At 50.9% G+C, this 20,705-nt stretch overlaps 1 protein-coding gene across 25 annotated transcripts in view; it reads right to left on the reverse strand.

Annotated features, from left to right (window-relative positions):
* The window catches only part of FBRSL1 (fibrosin like 1), a 464,112-nt gene that overhangs the window by 240,914 nt on the left and 202,493 nt on the right, over positions 1 to 20,705 (reverse strand). For 22 of the 25 annotated variants that reach the window (XM_071816110.1, XM_065851291.2, XM_071816112.1 and 19 more), the window contains one exon: positions 20,503 to 20,538. The exons of the other annotated variants lie outside the window; for them this stretch is intronic. In XM_071816110.1, coding sequence (XP_071672211.1) covers positions 20,503 to 20,538 — 36 coding nt within the window. The remainder of the gene's footprint in view (positions 1 to 20,502; positions 20,539 to 20,705) is intronic. 25 annotated transcript variants of the gene reach the window in all.

Consider the following 20,705-nt stretch of genomic DNA (forward strand, 5'->3'; position numbering starts at 1 on the left):
GCAGCAATGAAATGTGCATTTTGAACCCCTGGCCAATTTCCACTCAGGAATGAGAACCACAGGCTCTCTCCTCGCTAGCACGCGGGTGTTCAGCGCTCGCCCTGCCGGGTGCAGCTGCCTCGAGGGCAGTTGGACGCGTTTCTGAACAGGACCAGGACACGCACCGTAGTTTCAGAATAAAAATAGTCTAAGACATTTGGGTTTGAAAATCAATTTTTCCTTCAAATTGATACCCTAAAGCTTAGAACCGATTACTCATTAATTAATTAAGCTTTCAACGAGCACAAGATCGTTGGAAGCTCAGACAGGGGGGAGGGTTGCTCCTGGAACACCGGGTGCAGCGCACACATGGAATATCTACCCTTCATCGTTTAGAAGGGCTTTTCTCATGAAGTCGACAAACTGAGACTCCATCGCCCTTAAAGCCAGGCTGTAGGGACGGGCTCACGCGAACGGCCTCCCCCGCCTGTTCTGGAGGTTCTGCATCGCAGGCCCAGCCACCCAGGGACCGGAGGTCTCTGTTCACTTGGAACCCCCACCTGTTCCAGCTGCACAAGGCTTGCCTGGGGGCAGTGGCGTTGTGCTGCAGCACGCCGAGCCATCGATCAACTGCAACAGTTTTGTAATTAAGAATGTATTTCATGCTCAATACCTTTCCCTGAGAACAGTGTAGCACTTGCTGTTCTTTGCTTCTCCTAAAATGGGGATACACCAAAAATAAAACCGCTGGCTATTGCCCAGACCTTCAGCATCGCGCTGTTGTCAGCTTAGAGATACCTACTGTAACTTGAGTAAAATGAATGTGAGCTGATCACAGGCAGCCAGGGTCCAGTATGGACACAATAATACTTTATTTTTAAACATTATTATTTATCTTACTCTATGCAGAGATAGAATTCCTTCTGTAAGCAATAAATAAACACCTCTTTATAAATCACAGCCACACAACAAAGCACTGGGACTCTAATTCACCGCTTCCTTCCTTTATTGTTTTTCTTTATGACTTCCTCATTTGGAACTTCTCCTACCCCATCACTCACACGAGGGCAAACGAGCTCATGCAGTCATACATCAATCTCCCTCTCTTTCCCGGAAGGAGGGGAGGAAATCAGCCCCAAACAACTGAAACCATCAGAGAGATCTTCCCGGCTGTGACAAGTGACAACCGCGCCGCGGGCACAGCGCGCCCCTCGCCGTCATCGCCCTTCGGCAGCCTATCAGCACTGCACACGGCATCCAAACCCACGCTACAGCCGAGGGAAACCCCAGGAAAGCAGCTATTACAGAACATTTGTTCTCACGCATTCTCAAGAACTATGTAGGTATTGATACAAAGCCTGGGTAACAGAGCCGGTATGAACGGAAAGCTTTGTTCTTGCCTCTCGCGTGAGGAATGCCTGCTCTTTGTCAGCAATTTGCGATCAGCAAAACGAAATCCGAACAACTAACTGGGTAACAGGCAAAAAGACAAACAGCTTTTAATAATGTATAAAGTTGATCACAGCGCATTCCCAAGACTGAGATCCAACGCCAGTATCCAGCAAACAAACCATTACGATTGCATCAACAGGAGACGCCTGGTGCACAAGGAACGTGACTGATTTTAAACAAGCAGCCTCAGTGGCCAAGGTTCTCAGGAGCAATGAACCCCTTTGAACACCCAGCCTTCCCCACCCTGTCTACAGCTCCAGATAACTGAGATGCCTTGCTTTCAGAACACGAAACCGACCTCGAGGTACCTAGAGCTGTAGGCGTGGGGGGGTGTCTGCCATTCAGCAGCCACTGGTCCCCAAATGAGAGGCCTTTGAAACAGCGGGTGCCGCGGCGGGCGGGAAGGGCGCTGCAGCAGGACAGACGTCACCCTGCGCAAAGCAACAGCCTGAACTGCACAACCAGACAGACCAGCCGTGACAGTGAGAGCGGTGGTGCGTTCTGGGATGGGAAACGTGGTCTCAGGTCATCGCTTTCCAAGCTGGCTCTGCACCCCACGGGCTGGAGGAAGGACCTACAAAGAGCTGGAACTCTGAGAAGCAGGCGAGCAAGAAGGTCGGGGTTGCCACAGGCCAAATTCAACTGCCTTGAACAGGACAAAATGGACTTTGTTTATCTACATAAGGAAGCTTCTATTGTCCCTCTCGGCCCCCTCACTGATGAGAATTGTTTAGGTCATGCTTGGAAAGGGAAAGACGCAGGGGGCACAACCAGAAACCATGAACTGCATTTTCTCAGCAGAACATCAAGCTCTTCAAAGGCAAAGAGGAATAATTAATAATACTTTCTTAAATAAAAAAAGAGGATGGATGCAATTTAATTCCATAATTAAAGGGTTAATTATATGCATGATAAAAATAAGTTTTATGTTTTACTGTGCACACCCAGTCCCTGTAATCTGGCCATAAATAAAAGGGCTGGTGATAAGGAAAGCTGCAGGCAGGAGAGCAACTCACCATCTTTAATGGGCAGTTATATGACATGCTGCTAGTACATTGGCAGTAAATCAGCAGAAACATCTTTTATAGAGTTCTAGTTTTTATGATGTCATTAACTTTCCTCCTTATACTTAAGGGATAATGAAATAAAGTCATGAGGAGGGATCAAAGGATGAGCCCGAACTGTGTAGCTGGAAGCAGCCATAGGGGAATCAATTTTGCCCACACTCTCCTGCAGACATTTTGATGGCGGAGAGGAGCGGAGGAGGCGAGACAGACCACAGGACTTTTGGCACACCCCGAACAGCACACATATTAATGAGCTGTTTTATGAGAAGAGTTCTTTACGCAATATTCCTGCGGCTTCAAAACACTGCCATTTAGCAATAATTTAAACACGCGAGGTGGTGGGATCAACACCGCGTTCAAAGAAATGGCAAGAGAGGCCGCAACGTTAGCACGGCCATGCTGGGGAGACGCCGAGCACAACAACGTCGTCTCATCCGCTCGTGTAATTAGAAGCGCTGAGCAGGAGGCGATCGATAGGGCAAGGCACAGCCACGATAGCCAGCGGGCACCGGGAAGTTACGACAGCTATGAACTCTTCAGGTCAAGTCAGGCATCAGTCTAACACAAATGGAAGAAAATGTTGCCAGCAAATCCGTATCTAACTAAAAAAATTAAAGTGAACCTCCCCCTGCCGAGCAGCGGTCACTGTGATTGAATTTATTCCCACAGCGTACCTGCCAGACAGGCCTTAAAAAGCAGGATGAAGCTCCCTGGGTTTGCTGATGTCCAGAACAGCTTTCAGAGGGAGCCCCGAAGGGGACGGGCTCTGGTCTCCCTTTCAACAGCACCCCAGATTGAGAAATAAATAGAGGCAGTATGGGGTGGGTGTCGGAGCACGCTTTGAGCAACACCTACAGTCTGCGAGGAACAGACCACGTCAACACATCAGCTGTTTGTAACCCGCAACGCTGTTCAAAATCACAGCCTAGTCTGCACAGAAAACCAAGAAATTCTCCTATGTCTTGTAAGTTCTACAAAAAGAGCATTTCTTCCATCCCAAGGAACGGCACCCTATTAAGGCACAAGGATAACATTTTTTTTCCAGTATCACAGAGCATTTGTCTTACATGTTCGCTTAGAGCTGAAGAGGAAATGCAGTTTGTTCAACACCTCGTGCCTGTTCCCAGCTGCTGACCTCAGACAGGACCCAGGGCTGGGGACACCGTGGGCAGCCGGGCCGGAGCGCTCCGGGCCAGGGAGCACCCCCGAGCCAGGGAGCACCCCCGAGCCAGGGAGAGCTCCGGAGCCAGGGAGCACCCCCGAGCCAGGGAGAGCTCCGGAGCCAGGGAGCACCCCCGAGCCAGGGAGAGCTCCGGAGCCAGGGAGCACCCCCGAGCCAGCTCCTGCAGCCGCTCACCCCAGTGGCTTCAGAACAACTGCTTCCAGACTAACATCTGCTGGACTTGGAACGAACAGGACCCCGTGCTAAGTCCAGGTTAAAACTACTGCTACCAGCTTGCTGAGGGCAAGTAACATTTTCAGAACACCATTACTACTGAATAATCGAAATCCTCAATTCCATAAAATTATATAACCTAAAACTTGGGAGGGGAAGCAGCACCCTGACTTTCTAATCATTCCTTACTGTTTATAGGACTCTCATCTACCCATTGAAGAGGAAATGTTGTGTCTTCCCACTGAAAGAAGACGCCCAGTGTTGGCTGCTTCTTAACACACAAATTATATGCAACCTGCGTCTTCCCTTCCTTGCAGCTCAATGTTGTCTTTCACTTGTTTTGCATAACTCTCTTTTGCGGGTTTTGCCATAGAAATGAATATGGAGAAGTTAATTAGCCCATTGCAGGAATTTGCACGAGCACATGGCAAGCTCCAGGTCAGGCATCTGCCTGCAAACACAACGGCCAATTAGCACGAAGAACGTTTATCAACAAGTGCTGTTACATCTTCCACCAGCAACCTTTCAGCCACACACCAGCCAGGGCTCAGCGAGGGCCAGACCTGTGAGCTAAGGCTCTGGAGGACGCTCTGCCCCAGTATCAGGCGGCTCGCAGCGAGTACAACTCCGCTCATCTTCCCGGTCCAACCGGAACCGCCGCGTGACACGCGCGGCGGTGCGAGGGTCCAACCGGAACCGCCGCGTGACACGCGCGGCGGTGCAATGGTCCAACCGGAACCGACGCGTGACACGTGCCGCGGTGCGACGGTCCAACCGGAACCGCCGTGTGACACGTGCCGCGGTGAGACGGTCCAACCGGAACCGACGTGTGACACGCGCCGCGGTGCGACGGTCCAACCGGAACCGACGCATGACACGCGCCGCGGTGCGACGGTCCAACCGGAACCGCCGTGTGACTCACGCAGGCAGCGTGATGGGAGAGCAGCCCATCCCGCCTGCGCGGAGTAACCACGCTGGGCGATGCGCCTGTCGAGCTCCCGCCCGCGGGTCTCCCATGTGCTCCCCATCCTCCTCACAACTGCGGCTACGTTGGAAGCTCAACCGTGACAAGGTAGCACTAGAGACGGAGGGAAGCTCTGCTGGTGTTCTAAAAGTAGGGGTGGAATGGAGGAGCTAATTGTATGCACTGCAGCTCTTCCCAACTATAAGAAACTGAGTTATCACGGTGTTTCTTATAGGGCTTTATGCATTCAAACTTCTCTAAATGAGGGTCTGCACCATGCACTGCACGTCACCATGTAGATGATTGTACACCATTACCTAAAATTGAACTGAGTCTGTTCAACCTACCCTGCACTCCGATTTGTCACAGAAACAGTTTCCCTGGCTCGTTCACATAATGAATGTGGATATGAAGTTAATGCCAAGGAAGATAAGCACCCTCAGGGTTATTTAAGCCTACCCTTGTCTGTCATTCCCTGCACTATGTCTTAGGCACCAATATATAGGAGTCAAAAAAGCCAAACCAAAGCAGAAGGGTCAGCAGGGTGGTGGCGCATCATCCAGATCCAACGCCAGTGCTTACAGTGACCTTCTTGGCTGAAAAATATTCTACCGTTACCTATTTCAAAATCCACCAGGATCAGTCTTAAAAACTGTTCTGTTTTCAGAGAATATACTGGAGGATATATAGCACAAGTGTATTTTCTCAGGCTCCAGTCTCTCCTGTTTCTAAGGGAAGTTTCTCAAATTCTTCATATCAGACTCATCCAGTGAAGTATGAAATACACAGCAGGTTCCACAGGCAACAAGTCATGCTTAGACTACCAGCCAGGGGAGAATTTGACTTTTTAACTGTCCCTGTTAGTGCAACCATAGCCCTGCGAGCAGCAGGAGGGCGAAGCAAACCAGCTTCCGTGTTGTGATTCCAGCAGACCGGGAGCGCAGTCGCTGTTGTGCCAGCCTTGCCAGCTGCTGTCGAGGCCCACGGTCACATCCAACCAGGAAATGCTGCCCGCGCTGCAGAGTTCTGCAAGATTCTTCATCCACCACCCGAGCAGCCGCAGCGCACGCGTGCGGGATCCAGCCCGACCCTGCACATCGCAGCAGGATCCAGGTGCCGCGAAGCGCGGCTGTGTGCTGCGGGGTTAAAGGCAGCGGCGGACAGTCAGGTGTCCAATTCTCACTGAGAATTAGCAGTAATTACTACCTACAATAATACAAAGGTCCGTGCAATCAGTATGCAAGATGCCTGTGCAGAAGGCAGGCTGACTGAGATTTCTTTTCTAGGGTTTCCACAGAGGTTTTATTTGCGACCTAACGCTTGATTTTACCTTCACTTCTCCACTATACCCTACCCACCCTATCCTCACAGCACAAGGCAGCAGGGTTGTAAACCGGGGCTTATCTACAGAGATATCCCTGCTGCCGCGCCTGTGATGTCCCTCATTTCAACCGCAATGCTAAGTGGCAGCAACAAAACCTGTGACTGTCAGGCTCTAAGCATCACAATTTCCTATGGCTTCACAGCAGAACATTGGGACAGGATGAAGAATTAGCCGTGTCAACGAGAAAATTTGCTACTGTCAAATTTGTTTAGTTATTCAGAGTTACAAATATGATTTGCTGCTACCAAAAAATCAACTAGGCTGTATTAAAAGTGTAATTTGATACCCAGCTATAAATCTCTCCAATAAAGGTGTGGTGGAAACGATGTTATCCATATATAAAGATTAATCTCTATTTAAACATATATAAATTCAGGAAGCTGAACAATGCTGAAGCTGAGCGCTGCTGCTTCTAAAGCTGAAGTTGCTCTGCTGCTCCTGGTAAACGCTAATTCTGCTTCTGCCCGTTTGGTTGCACTTTACATTTACCCACAGTTTTATGTATTACTGTCGCTCTGAACTTTCACGGCATGCCTTTCATCAGCTAAATTCCCCCTTTGAAACAAACATCTATTTGAACAAAAACAGCCTTTAAAAAAAAAAAAAGAATCAAAGCATTTTTAGTGAAATGAAGTTTTCTGGACTGAATTACCCGGCCTACACCATAGCATGCTCAGCCACTGGAAATTATTTAGAAACAACCGAAGGATGGGGCCGGGGCCCGAGGCCTTTATCTGGGCCGGATGATTGATGTGCCGCGGGCCCCGCTGTGGCGAGCAGTGATTTTTATCTGTTGCCAGCAGCAACAGCCGGGGCGCAGCGTGGGGCCGCGGCGCTGCAGCAGGCCCGCACACGGGGACAGACAAATGGGCTTTTCAGCCCGACAGGTCTCGTGGGGGGCTTTGACATAAAGGGCCCTTTGGAAAGGCTGGAATTGTCAGCCCTTTGATGGCCGCATGCTGGGCCATTAGCTTCTGTTACTAATTTGCGGTGCATGTGAGAGGGCAGAGCGGCGGGAACACCTGCGAGCGCGCGGGTGCATTGTGGGACGGGTTCTGTGGGGAGAGCCGAGGAATAAAGGACGAGCCATAACCCCTCCATCTAAAGGGCAGATGACACAGGCTATTATCGTCTCCAGCCATCAAAAGGATGGCTCTGAAGTAACATCAAGCCGTCTAACTCAAACCTGGAAAAACAAAGCAACTGGAGAAATGCAGAGTTAACAAGGGGCCGTCTGTAACACGACGCGCCGGGCTGTGCCGGGCTGCTGCAGGAACTTCTCCGGCAGAGGCGGCCTTACACACCGGGACAGCCGAGAGGAGAAAACCAGCACTGCGCTTGGGACCGTCCTGAAATTCCCTGTGTGCAAAATATACAAACATAACAGGGGGGAAATAATAGTGAAGATGAAGACACTTGCGGCAGATGCCAACCCTCGACACAAGTGGAAGAAATGCCATCTTTAACTGTCGGGGTAACTTCTTAAACCCATGGATTCCTGCACTCAGAACAACATTACATCCTCCCACCAGCAGATCCCATACACCACTAAAGCCTCCGCACAACCGGCCTGTCAACACACCCCGAGGGGCTCTGGCCGCACAGCCACACCGAGCACAGATCGCGGAGCGCTGGGAACGGCGCAGAGCTGGGCGCAGACCTGAGCGCAGAGCCGGGCACAGAGCTGAGGGCAGAGCTGAGCGCAGAGCTGGGCGCGGAGCTGAGTGCAGAGCTGGGCGCAGAGCTGAGCGCAGAGCTGGGCGCAGAGCTGAGCGCAGAGCTGGGCGCAGAGCTGGGCGCAGAGCTGAGCGCAGAGCTGGGCGCAGAGCTGAGTGCAGAGCCGGGCGCAGACCTGGGCGCAGAGCTGAGCGCAGAGCTGGGCGCAGAGCTGGGCGCAGAGCTGGGCGCAGAGCCGGGCGCAGAGCCGGGCGCAGACCTGGGCGCAGAGCTGGGCACAGAGCCGGGCGCAGAGCCGGGCGCAGACCTGAGCGCAGAGCTGGGCGCAGACCTGAGCGCGGAGCTGGGCGCAGACCTGAGCGCGGAGCTGGGCGCGGAGCTGGGCGCGGAGCTGGGCGCGGAGCTGGGCGCGGAGCCGGGCGCGGAGCTGGGCGCAGAGCTGCTGCTTCGCCTCCCGGCTTTGGACACAGAGCCACGTTGCCTCTGCTGGTTCGCACTCAGGATGCTGAAATCATAAGCAGTCAAGGCTGCAACTTTAAAGATTACTATAAAAGCAACTTTTGTATTAGATTTGTGCAAGCAACCAGAAAAGTACATATTGTAAAATAATCCGCAAGTTGTACCACTGTAGGCCACTCCAGTGACTAATGAACACGTTCACGTTCAGGCTGAGTTTCATTGGAAAGCAATTTTTCCAACCAAATTACAAAGTCTACTCAAGTAACGGAATCATTTAGAACTCTCGCGGTGCCGTGGTGTCACAAAAATACCGCTCCAACAAAATTAAAGAGGCATCAGAGACCCCCACAACATCCAAACAAACCCAACCGCAGCTCCGGTCAGAAGGAAGAAAGCCCATTGCAGTAGACAAAGTCTGCACTGATGCTGCAGATACACTTCTGTGGAGCAAATCTCTGTGAAACGCGGTTTGCACAATCCGTGTTCGTGCTACAACAGCCAGACACGGGGCCCCACCACACCAAGCTACCGGTTTTCAGTACTGGGACATCAGACCTCCAGCTCCCGGGCTTTCCTGCACGGCACACTCTGGGATGCCATCAGTCCCTGTGGTTCCAGGCGGTACCAACAGCAAAAGTCAATGACCTGGTGACATCCAAGACAAACGACTGGGAAGAAGAGGAGGAAAGAGAGGGAAAGAAAACAAATCAAATATATAAAGTTTTCCAGTTTGTGAGTGGTGTTTTAAGAATGAAATGTTTTCTTCTGGTTCCTTCGGGTACTCCCCATCCTCACCCTCCGAACAGGCGCGTTACGCCACTGGTCTGACATTCTGTATAATAATTAGTAGGAGCTTCATTGCTTCGCATCAAAGATGTGGCCTTGCTCTGGATAAGGTTTCACAGAACTCTTAAAAGCAATGTGTTAAATACATTTCTCAGGAAAAACAGCATAACAACAACAAAACCTGTAGAAAAAATAAACCACAAGAAAACAACCACACACACACAAGCTTCCAGACATTTAATTACAAAATATATGCACATGACAGACATCAGCAGGCCTACAGGAAGATTCCTGTTTCAGTATTCAATGAAGCCTCAATAAATATTTCAAGGTTTCAAATGGATGCTTTGCAATAGCACGGTTTCCATTTGTACAAGTGCCAGAAGGAAGAATTCAACACAGGCTTCAAGCAAAACCGGAGTATTTTCCTGTAAAACTTTAATTGGGAAACTGACACTATATAATCTGTACATCACTGCCTCCGAGCTGTTGTTAAAAAATTAAAGCTGTATCAAAAGCACTGCTTTGTTAAATTAACACGTTATGCATACCAGACCTAATCTGCACCAGGAAAGGAAACAGCTCTGAGTCAAAAAGGCACGGATTGTTATGGTTGTCAGTGAGGGGCTGAGCCGAGCAACGTGAGCCGACAGGAGCCCCTCGCGCGCCCCCCGGGCAGACGCACGCCCACAAACACGGGGGCTTCATCTCAAAACCCGAGCAAAACCGACGGACAAGCGGGATTTCATTCTGGTGATCGTCACAGCTCCAAATCCCGCACCGGACTGTGCAAACCAGCGCGCAGCTCTGAGGACGTGCGGTACGGGCCAGGCGCGCTGCCCCCCGCCCCCTCGCTTTTGTCCACCGGCCGGGGCGAGGAGCGGCTGCAGACCCTGCCCCGCCGCCCGGTTACAGAAACTCGGGCACGCAGGCTCAGAGCAACCTGCCCAAGGCCGCCGTGAAAGCGTTCCTTTGAAACCTCATTTGCGCAAGGCCTATCTCTGATGCTTGTCCATTCTAATGCTGAGGTTTGCTCAGCAAATATGGGACAAAAACAAAGCAAGTGCCCTAAGTGGTCCCAAGGATACGACCACCTTCTGGTTTTTAACATTTGCAAGCCCACATCACAGCCACCATCATTTTGGCATCAGATTAGTCCGGGCTCATGAACCAGGCCGTGCTTTGAGGAGTGACTCATCACTCCGCAAGCCCACACTCCTGACACGGCTGGAGAGCCTCACAGGCGCCAGTTTTCTAAACACACAGAGCACGCTCCCCCAGAAGAGACTGGTTCCTCTCGTATGTTTCAAGCTGTTCACCTCCGAATCTGAAGTGGCAAAGTAATTTTGGAAGATCTGAGCCCCACCGTTTCCTCAATAAGCCGTCAGAGCTTCGCACGCGATGGCCTGCTAGCTTCGCTCTGTGCACCCAGCGGCTGAGGCGCCGCTGCGGTCTGCAGCGGGGCGAGGGGGTAACAGCTCTGAGGCTTTGAAGATAAGCAAAATTTCCCTTGACGTTATAAACTCTTCAGGTGGTTAGAGACAACAGTTTCTGCTTTTTTGATGTCTTCTCAGAAAAGAGCTCACATAACTTTATCAGCCTCTGGGGTGACCATCAGATAACCAAGCTATTCCTGTCTGAACCACTCGATGCGTCTGCACCTTCCTGTCCCTGCCAGCCCCAGGGCGGCCGGGGCTGAGCTGACCGCAGGGCTCACGACTCGACGGGTTCAGGAGCTGGGAACCGATGCCAGCTCAGCTCAAAGCGCCTTTCTCTGCTAACCAGAAGCTGGTCACAAGCTGCAGAAGGGAATGACCACAGATAACACACTGATATCGAAACTGTCTCGTGAAGCTGCAGTTTCCTGTTTGAGCGCTCTCACAGTCTCTTAGAAATGAATCTTCAGCAGGAAGGCAACCGCAGTTAAATCGGGTGTCTAGGCTGCCATGTGGCGGGTATGACCGACTCTTGTTTTCAAGGGACCATTTATTACTCTCTCCCACCCTCTTCCCTGGCTCTGTAGAAACGAACCAAATTAGGGCTCTTCAGAACAGCGAGTCCTCAGGGAAAGATGCGCAGAGGAGATGTGCAGCCCTGCTCCACCGCTGCGGCACGGTGCCTGCCCACAGCACGGTGCCTGCCCACAGCACGGTGCCTGCCCACAGCACGGTGCCTGCCAGCAGCACGGTGCCTGCCAGCAGCACGGCGCCTCGGGCACTTCGCCGGGCTACCCTCATCTTCACGCCCAGCCCTCTGCTCCTCGAGCAGTGACCTGTGTTAACCACTGCAGTTGACCACAGAGCTTCAGCGATCTTCTAAAACAGGTGTGTTTTACCTGCCTCAATGTAACTACGTTTTCATTTGACAGTTACCAGCTGGTCAGAGCACTGTGTCGAGCGGCTTCCCCGCAGGGAGGGTGCAGCCTGCACCGCCGCTCCTGCGCAGCGCTCTGCTGCCACATCTCCAAAACCATCCTGCTCTGATGAGCGCGTTTCGAGGGCAGCACGAGCCATCCCAACACCTAGCATGGCCACCTCCAGAAAACCTGCCAATACACATGACAGCTCCCGAATCGAACCCAGAACTTACTTGTGCTTGCAGATAGTGAAGTACCAGCCTAAAAAACCAAACTGAGGTTTGCAAACACCCAACGTCCACACAGTCCCGACAGGATTCTCAAGGGCTGCCAACGTCACCAGGCTTATGGAGAACACATGGTGAATTAATCAGGCAAGAAAATTCCTTAGGATACTACGGATCTAGGCCGCAAGTGTTCGAGCACACAAAGCCTTATCCATCATATAGCACAGAGATGAAATGCAGACAGTAAAGGTACGAATCGGGCTACACTCCTGCAGAAACCACTGCAGACGTGTCCACAGTGGTGTAACTGTACGCCAGCTTTCCATCATTCTCGTTGCAAAACTGAATATTCACAACCAGTAACACAGTAACGCATCTCCAAAGAATCTCTAAATAAAGCAGTTAATTCCATTAAAATCCAGATGTGATACCACTCGAGTGTTTAACTCAGCAGCATCACGTAAGGACCACTAGTGCTTGCTGGATTTATTTCATTATTTTTTGAGACACATAATCAAAAGCAGTTCTGAGCTCAAAACTGACCCCGAGGTTACAAGACTCTATGGCAGACTGATCCCTTTTACTGGAGGTACATTGCACAGCAAAGATGCCAGTGCACACGCACCGGATGGACCGGGGGGCTAATTAAAATGAGCTCTGGTGGTTTTATCTGCTCCAAGAGCAGCTTCATAAACCAAACTTTAAAAAAAGTAATGAAACCGAAGGTGCTGCAGAAAGACAAGTCCCACAAACCCAAAGCAGAGCGCAGAGATGAACAGGTGTTCCGCTCAACCTCAGTGCCTTTGAGTTCCTGACCTGGGAAGAGCTGAAAAATGAGGGAACAGCTACGATCACTTGAAAAGCCGAAACGCTGGGTATTCTGGACGGGAAGTTCAACATTTCTCCATGAGATTAGTCTCATTGATCAACGGGCTTTGAAACAAGACTTACAACAACCAACTTTTGGGCATGGCAATACCTGAATTTCCGAGTTATACCACTCCTCCCTGAAGCCATTTACTAGAACCAAGAGCCAAGGAAAAGCAGAGGATCTTGGCCTTACCAGTTGCCAAATGGTGTTGCCGAACGGTGGGGGAGCTTCCTCCCACCCCGAGCAGCCCGTATCTCACACACAAGCCATGCACAACATCTACACTTCCGCCCTTGCCCTGCATTCCCTGGCTTGCCAGAAGGGCACTTGATCACTTTGCATCAGGTAGGGAGGAGTCTTACCTTTTCATGTATTTATTTGCTACAAGGAGAAAGGACATCTTTCTGAAACGTTACCCGCAAGTCATGGTGACAGGGGCTGGAGGTGACCACAAGAACCATGGCACTGAAACACTATGGCAGCGTGACAAAGTGACCCTGTGCAAGGAGCATCTCACAGGGCTGGACAGGGTTCATCGAATGCTCCTCCCCAGCAAAGCGAGCACTGCAGACCATCTGTTTTGAACATCTTTTTGCTGGGTTTGGTAGAGGGAAGGAAGGACAGTTCAAACACAGCAGTGGATTGTAAGGAGAGGCCCAACGTGAAAATACCTGAGACAGGCAAACAAATATCTTGCCCTATTACAAAAAGAAAGCTACAGCACATAAGTGACACAACTGCCTCAGCCAGCCTCAACCAGAAAGGTCCAGACAGTCTCAAAATCCTTCGCCTTTCCTCTTCAGCAGGATGTAAGCCTCTCCAGGCTGGAGAATTCAAGATGGATTAAGGACAACGCTTCATTCTGGCAGGCACGGCCAGTGACAGCGAAGTTATCCCACCCCAAAAGCCAAGGAGCGCTGGGAATTCCAGGGGAAGTGTCTGTGTAACAACAGCAGCTTTCTAGTCAGATTAGAGATCTGTTCCCCCGCCGAGCCGAGCTGAGCGCAGTGCCGGGGAGACCCAAAACACGGGCAAAAATCACACACAAGTCCTATGTCCCGTCCCTCAAGGGGCTCGCAAGGGCTCGTGGTGTCAGCTGGGGGCTTTATGGAAATCGGCATCATCTCATCCCACTCCACCGGGGACAAAGGGACACGGTGGGGACAAAGGGACATCGCAGCTGGACGGCTGCGCCGGGAGCTGCCGGAGCAGCCTCTGCCAAGGCCCCTGGTTCAGGCAGCCAGAGAGAGCCCTTCGTGCTTATGGCTGCGGAGATGAGCCAAAATTTATGGGACTCTCCATCCCAATTAAAAGCAGAGATCATCTAAGAAGAAGCAGACTTTCAGAAGAGGGAACTTCTAAAGAAAAACGTGTTGTAAGGAAGTTCATGGACTTCAGTACTTGTAGAGCTGAAGTACGTAGTTTATTTATGTTTGTACTTCTGCTTACTCTTCCATGGGACATCCCAAAAACCCTCAGGAGCTCCCACGCATCTGGGATAACACGTGCACCAACCACTCAACAGCGTCTGAGCTGCTGGGTCACGGACGGTGCGCGGAGCCCGGGGCCAGCCATCGGCAGCCGGGACCTCCCGCCCAGCACCGCCCGGCACCTCCCAGCACGCACACGACCCAGCTCCTCGGCCACTCAACTCAGCCGGTCCAGGTGAATCCAAACACGGCGACGGTTCTCGTAAAATGAGGCTATTTAAGAACATGTGAAAAGAAAACCAGCAGGAGTTCAATGCTTGGGATCGACACCTACCATTATACTGCTGGCTCTCTAAAATTCCTGCTTAGAGGGAGAACTCCTTTTGAAATCCTTTATGTTTCTATTATATATTATTATTTTTCTATTTTTTAAATCATTTGTCCTGCCATTGCTCTTACAGGCCACAACACTTTTATTATAGTCCCTTTTTACTTTCCCTTTCTGAGTACCTGTCTTCAAAGACAGCGTATCGCTGCACCTGAAGAGGACCTATCTGCCGTTTTTTCTCTTGTCCAGAAGAAAAAGACAATCACAGTCCCTCTTCTACACTTGGCATCCTGGCAAAATGAGATTGATACTTATTTTGGAATTATTACTCCCCTGTTCATAAATCTTGTTCAGAAACTCTTGCTCACGTTGCCAGCCTACAGGCACACTAGTGTAGGAAATTCATATTAAATTCACTTTTATCATTTAACTTTGGCTCCAGCTCAAGGAGTTTTAGATTCATAACAAGAACCCTGCTTCCAAAATTGATTTTTGGCATGGAAAAATGCTAATTTATCAGAGGTCCTAAAATAGGATGGATTTGCCAGCCCAGCTAAGAAATGTTGCCTGTCTACAGAGAGATTTGTCACCAGCGTGTGACAGATCAGCAGGTGGATAAGCCCCATTAGTTACAATCCAAGTTTGTCTCTGGTCACCGAGCACGCCCGCACACCCGCGAACTCAAGTGCACTCACGAATTCCCCACCAGCAGTATTACATGCTTCATAGCAATAACTTGCTGAGCTTCACGTAGAAATTCATCCTCCTAAAGACACCAGATCCTCCATGGCAGCCTCAAAGGTGGCCAGGTTCCTTCACCCAGGGGCTTGGACCACGCTCCTTGTAGGAAGTGGTCCTGACTTAAGCTCTGCACAGATAAGACGCTGCTGAAGGTGCTTTTCCAAGTCTGATAATTTGGTCCCCAGCCCAAGAGCACAAGAACATCCCTGAAACGCAGAGCGGATCAGGAATGCTGCTGGCATGGTCTTCACTGAGCTTCTGTGCCCATTGCACTGAGAGAGGGAACCTGCCTGTGCACGCCCCGAGGATTTCTGGCACGGGAACGGCCTCCTGAGCGGGGACCATCTGCTCCGGGGTTTCACAGAACTGCACTGAGCTGGCACAAGACTGAAACAGGCCACGAAAAGAGCTTTACAGGGTATACAAGGGTACAAAAACCTGCAGAGAGCCGCGGTTCCTAGGCTGACGATTACCCAGCGCAATCATTCATATCTGTCCTTGCCACCGAGCTCGCTGTGCTGGACAACACACGGGCTGAGCCCCAGCCCAGGCCGAGCTGCCCGCAGGGTGGGAGCGCACAGGACCCAGAGGGGCAGCTGTGCTGGGCAACAGCCCTGGACAGCAACATCAAGCACACAGCGCAGGAGTCCTGGAAGGCTGGGAGGATCACCACCAGCAACCGCAAAGCCAGTTCCAAAAATCAGCAATACAATGTGGGAGAAGCAGTCGGGCAGGAGCAGATGTGGGTGCAGGCAGAGGGTGCAGCGGGGCCCAGGGAGCTCAAGTGCCCTGTGCTTCCTGCAGCAGCGCCTGAGTGGCGAGGAACTTGTTCTCAGGCTCCGTCACCAAGCAGAAGGAAAGAAGGCTGCAGACAGCGTCGAGCTGACTCTGGATGACCCAAGTATCTCTGCAGCCTTCTGGTGTTTTGCACATCTCTTTCCATCCCTGGGCCGCAGTCTGAGTTATCAGAGACGCTGGTTTCCAGCGCTCAACAAGGAAGATGTAAAATCAACAGAATTTGACGAGCTGCCAGGGATTTGACTGGCTGCAAAGACTTTGATATCCTACAGAAGCTCAGAATAAAAATCAGCTGCTGCTGTTGCCAAGCACATGTTACTGTTTTTACCAAAAAAAAATCCTCCAAGAACAAATAAAAGCAAACAAAGCCATCTCATCCCCTGCACGTCTGCTCTGATGGGTGCTCACGCGGGCCGGTCCGCTGGCTCTCCATTTGCCATATGCTTTCAAGTTTATTCCTTTATTCACTCCCACATTTTAGCCCTTCCATTCCAGAACAGCAACAACTGCACAGATGCTCTATAAATAAACTACATCGTTTACTGGAAGAAGCTTTTTGTTTGTTTTTTCAAGCTACCACATATTCCCAGTTCTGTCCTTTCCTGTGCTCTCTACAAAACCAAGTTCAGCTGCAGTTTGCGTCTGTGTACATTGTAAAGAGCCCTGATTTGGGGACAACAATATGACGTGCTCAATGTTATAAACAGTGGCACCTTTTTAGCCATTAATAACAAACTGTATATACTGATCTTACATTCATTGCAACTACTTTCTAACCATGTTAAGTCCTACTTTTTAGCAAATCGGTGCATTTTCAGGTAGCCAGGCCTCTCATCCTGTTCCCAAGACCTGTGTTGTCTGCTCAGAGGACGGGCGGACCCTTCTAACACCGCTGATCTCATCTGCGTGTGCAGGAAGTGAGACAAATGGCTGCAGCAGTTTATCACACATATGTAGCCATCAAGTCATAAAGGGAATAAGATAGTAACCTCCATAAACAAACCAGCATTCTACTTCTCACACGGCGGAAGTATACATTTAATAAGATAAGGATATGAAACACATGCTACTGATGAGATAAGGAGCTCGCAGAAACAGTACAGACACAGATATGTCTCATGCTATCCAAGTAAAAGTAAACGCCACGTTGGGAAATAGATTTATCAGAAATTTTGTCTGCAATATCTACAGACAGACTGTGGAACTACGTGCCAAGACACTGTTAACGCTACTTCTGAGGCTACAATTCTCAAGTGTAGAAACTAAACCTAGTTGCAACTGAAGTTAACCAGAGGTTATTCGGTAATTTCAACGAGACCCGAATTCCACAAAGTTATTTCAAGCACAGTCCTTACTTAGGCACTTAAAGTTCTATGGAAGGGCTGAAGTCAGCGAAGCTGTTGGAATATCCAACACTCAGGAGTTATTTGCACACCTGCATTAGTTTCCTGCCCTCGCAGCCGCACAGCGCGCAGCGCACACGGGGGGTCCAGGGGTCCGCGGGTCCAGGGGTCCGCACAGCGCGGGTCTGCGGGTCCAGGGGTCCGCACAGCGCGGGTCTGCGGGTCCGGGGGTCCGCACAGCGCGGGTCTGCGGGTCCGGGGGTCCGCACAGCACGGGTCTGCGGGTCCAGGGGTCCGCACAGCGCGGGTCTGCGGGTCCGGGGGTCCGCACAGCGCGGGTCTGCGGGTCCAGGGGTCCGCACAGCGCGGGTCTGCAGGTCCGGGGGTCCGCACAGCGCGGGTCTGCACAGTGCGGGTCCGCGGGTCCGCACAGCGCGGGTCTGCAGGTCCGGGGGTCTGCACAGCACGGGTCTGCACAGTGCGGGTCCGGGGGTCCGCACAGCACGGGTCTGCGGGTCCGGGGGTCCGCACAGCACGGGTCTGCAGGTCCGGGGGTCCGCACAGCACGGGTCTGCACAGCGCGGGTCCGGGGGTCCGCACACGGCGGCCAGGCCCCGCTCGCCTGCTCCCCGCGTGGCTCGGATCGGGACTCTTCGTGCGTTATGCCAACAGGGTTTAAGCCGTCTTTTTGCAAATGCATGTTTCCTTAAAAATGTGCATTTTCTACAAGTGTTTGTCAAAGCCAACATCTCTGCAAGGCCATGGTGAAGCACGCACATTCAAAATGAGCTAATTAAAAATGAACGCGCACAAAATAGTTGGTGGTATTTAAACAGCTGCTTATGAAACTCAGCACAAGAACCTCACCGAGTAATGATAGAGATCAGGATTGCGCAACACAAGCCGTGCAGACAGCAGGAGGAGCACTCGGCACCAGAACGGTGTCTCGGTCCTGCCTCCTGCCAGCACGGGCTTTTACTGCGCTTTCACCATGTCTGGCAAACAACCTATTTGGTGTAGACAGCCAAAACACTGACTTAGTGTATCATATACAGCTGGCTTCAGGAGAAGATAAAAGCTGTTACAAGATATTACGGACAGGCCTGGTTTGGGGCCAGTTGTCTTGAACACGTCGCTCCACCCGCGAGCATCAGGTTCCAGTGCAGCTTTGGGTCTGGCAGCGCTGGAAGGGGCATCTCTGCCTAATGCTCAAGGTGGAGCCGCATCGGGGTCTGGAGGGATGCGGTCAGCCTCGGCAGCTGCTGCACGGCGAGCCAGAAGACAGCTTAATAGGGAAAATGACAACCCATAAGGAAAAGCAACCCCAGTTCATGCTGCTCATGATCTCAAAATCCTGCCTTGGCACGCAGGAAGCTCTCACCTCCCTCGAGAAGTTATGGGTTGGCTAAATGAAAGAACCTTGTCCTCACACACGCACCGAGAACGAGCTAGAAATTTTCTGAAAACCATTTATCTGAGAGACAAAAGTAAATTTCTTAACAGCCAGCAATGGAGGAAAACAGTCCCATGATTTATTGCCTTGAGACTCTAAAAAGAATTGTTTGGCCTTTTTCCATTGAGATTTCACAACCTATGTTACAGCCAGTGGGAAATTGTTTAATTCCCAAACCATGCCCTCAGCCATAAAATCCGCGAGGATGATTCATTACTATGTAGGCGGTGCCAGGGCCCGCGTGGCCCTGTCCGGACCGGGGAACACGCAGCGCCTGCCCGCAGCAGCAGCGCGGGGCCGGCCCTGGAGCGGCCTCCTCACCGCCCAGCGAAGTCACCACACTCACCTCGGGCCGAAAGATTTAGACAGAAGTCACGTAGGAGACACAGGGCTTCTCAAGTCATGTGTTATTTTGTAACAGCTTTATGATGAAACCGTACTTTGTCTTGTGTTATGAGTTCCTGATAATACGTATGATAGCACGAGCCAGTGTCACTGTGAAATCAGACCACAAATTCTGCATGGCCTAGCAATGTTTTCTGTGTGCACACACCAGGCGGGGGCTCACGGGTTCCATCATGCAACTCTGATCATACAATATCAGTTATTGAAAGAAAATCATTCATGTCATTATCAAAACCCAACCAAACAAAAACGTGTACCAGGTCTCCACATCAACTTCCTGATGTACATAAAATCCAGCCTTGTTCTGGTTTATGAAAAATGAGCAGTTATAGCTCTTGGTCAGAAACAGAGTTTGGGACCATTTACCTAGCAGGCAAAACTCCCCCCCGGCAGAGGTCACGAAAGCAGCCGTGACTGCCAGCACGCGGGGCAGGAGCGGTCGGCTGGACCGGGACGCTCTTGTCCAGGTTTGCACACCAGGTCAGCCTACGCCTTCATCCGCAACCTCTGCGCTGGCAGTGGGGTATCCATGAACAACCAGGGTGCCGTAACGCACCTCCACACCATATGTTCGTTATGAGAGTCAGATAAAACGTGATTCCAGGAATTTTCGTGTTGACATGGCTAAGCCACTCACACCTTCTCCTATTTCCTTATTAATATACACAATAACGTCTCTATGCACCTCTCTTGGGACAGCTGAGCAAAGGCACCCAAAAGAAACAAATATTCCACCTCTAGAGGAAGAAATGTCATTATTGCACATGCAAGTAAGAAACATGTGAACGGTCCAGCAAACATCACTGTGACACCGCAGACGTGTCCTGGCCCTGTCGCACGGCCCTAGAACATGGGTGCCCGCGGCACTCCTGCGAAGAAACGACCAGCAGCACCCTCCTCTGAGAACAAGGGACCACGGTTATAACTCAGAGCTTGTAAATGAGAAAATATTGACCTTTTTGGTTCACACTGGTGAGGGTCCCAGTTCTTAAAACGCAGTAACATTTGTCTTTGATTCTTGTAATTAACACACAAATGCAAACCTAAATGGGGAAGGGAGGGGAGGAGGGAAGCATCTCCCATTGGTGTGGAAAACTCTTCCCACTTGGGTCTTTTAATTCTCAGGAGGTAACTATCTAGCTGTAATCCACTATAAAACAGCAAACCCCTGCCTAGAAGTATAAAATCAAATTGAAGAAGCCCCCAAACTCTCAGTGCGCTCCCATGCGTCAGCGCTGGCCCCTGCCGTGTCCATGACAGCCCTGTACTCCAACTTCACTTTTCATGTCCTGCATTTCTTTCACGTCAGTGGATATGCAATAGGTGCTGTAAACCTCTGCAATCAACATCAACAGAAGTGAAAAAAATAGCTTTAAAATAACTTACGGAGTAGCCTCTTCCTGAAAGCGATTGAGCAGAACTCTGTGGGAGGAAACAATATGCCACAGTAAGTAATGCAAGAGATTCTGTGTAAAGTAAGATAAGAATCATTTTGCAATTCCCTCCCCCAGCCCCGTATTCCCTAGGGGAAAACTTCACAATCAGAGTGCCCCGAATGACGATCTGACATTCTGCAAATGATGATCGGA

Source organism: Patagioenas fasciata, chromosome 17, assembly GCF_037038585.1.
Source record: "Patagioenas fasciata isolate bPatFas1 chromosome 17, bPatFas1.hap1, whole genome shotgun sequence".
Classification (NCBI taxonomy): domain Eukaryota; kingdom Metazoa; phylum Chordata; class Aves; order Columbiformes; family Columbidae; genus Patagioenas; species Patagioenas fasciata.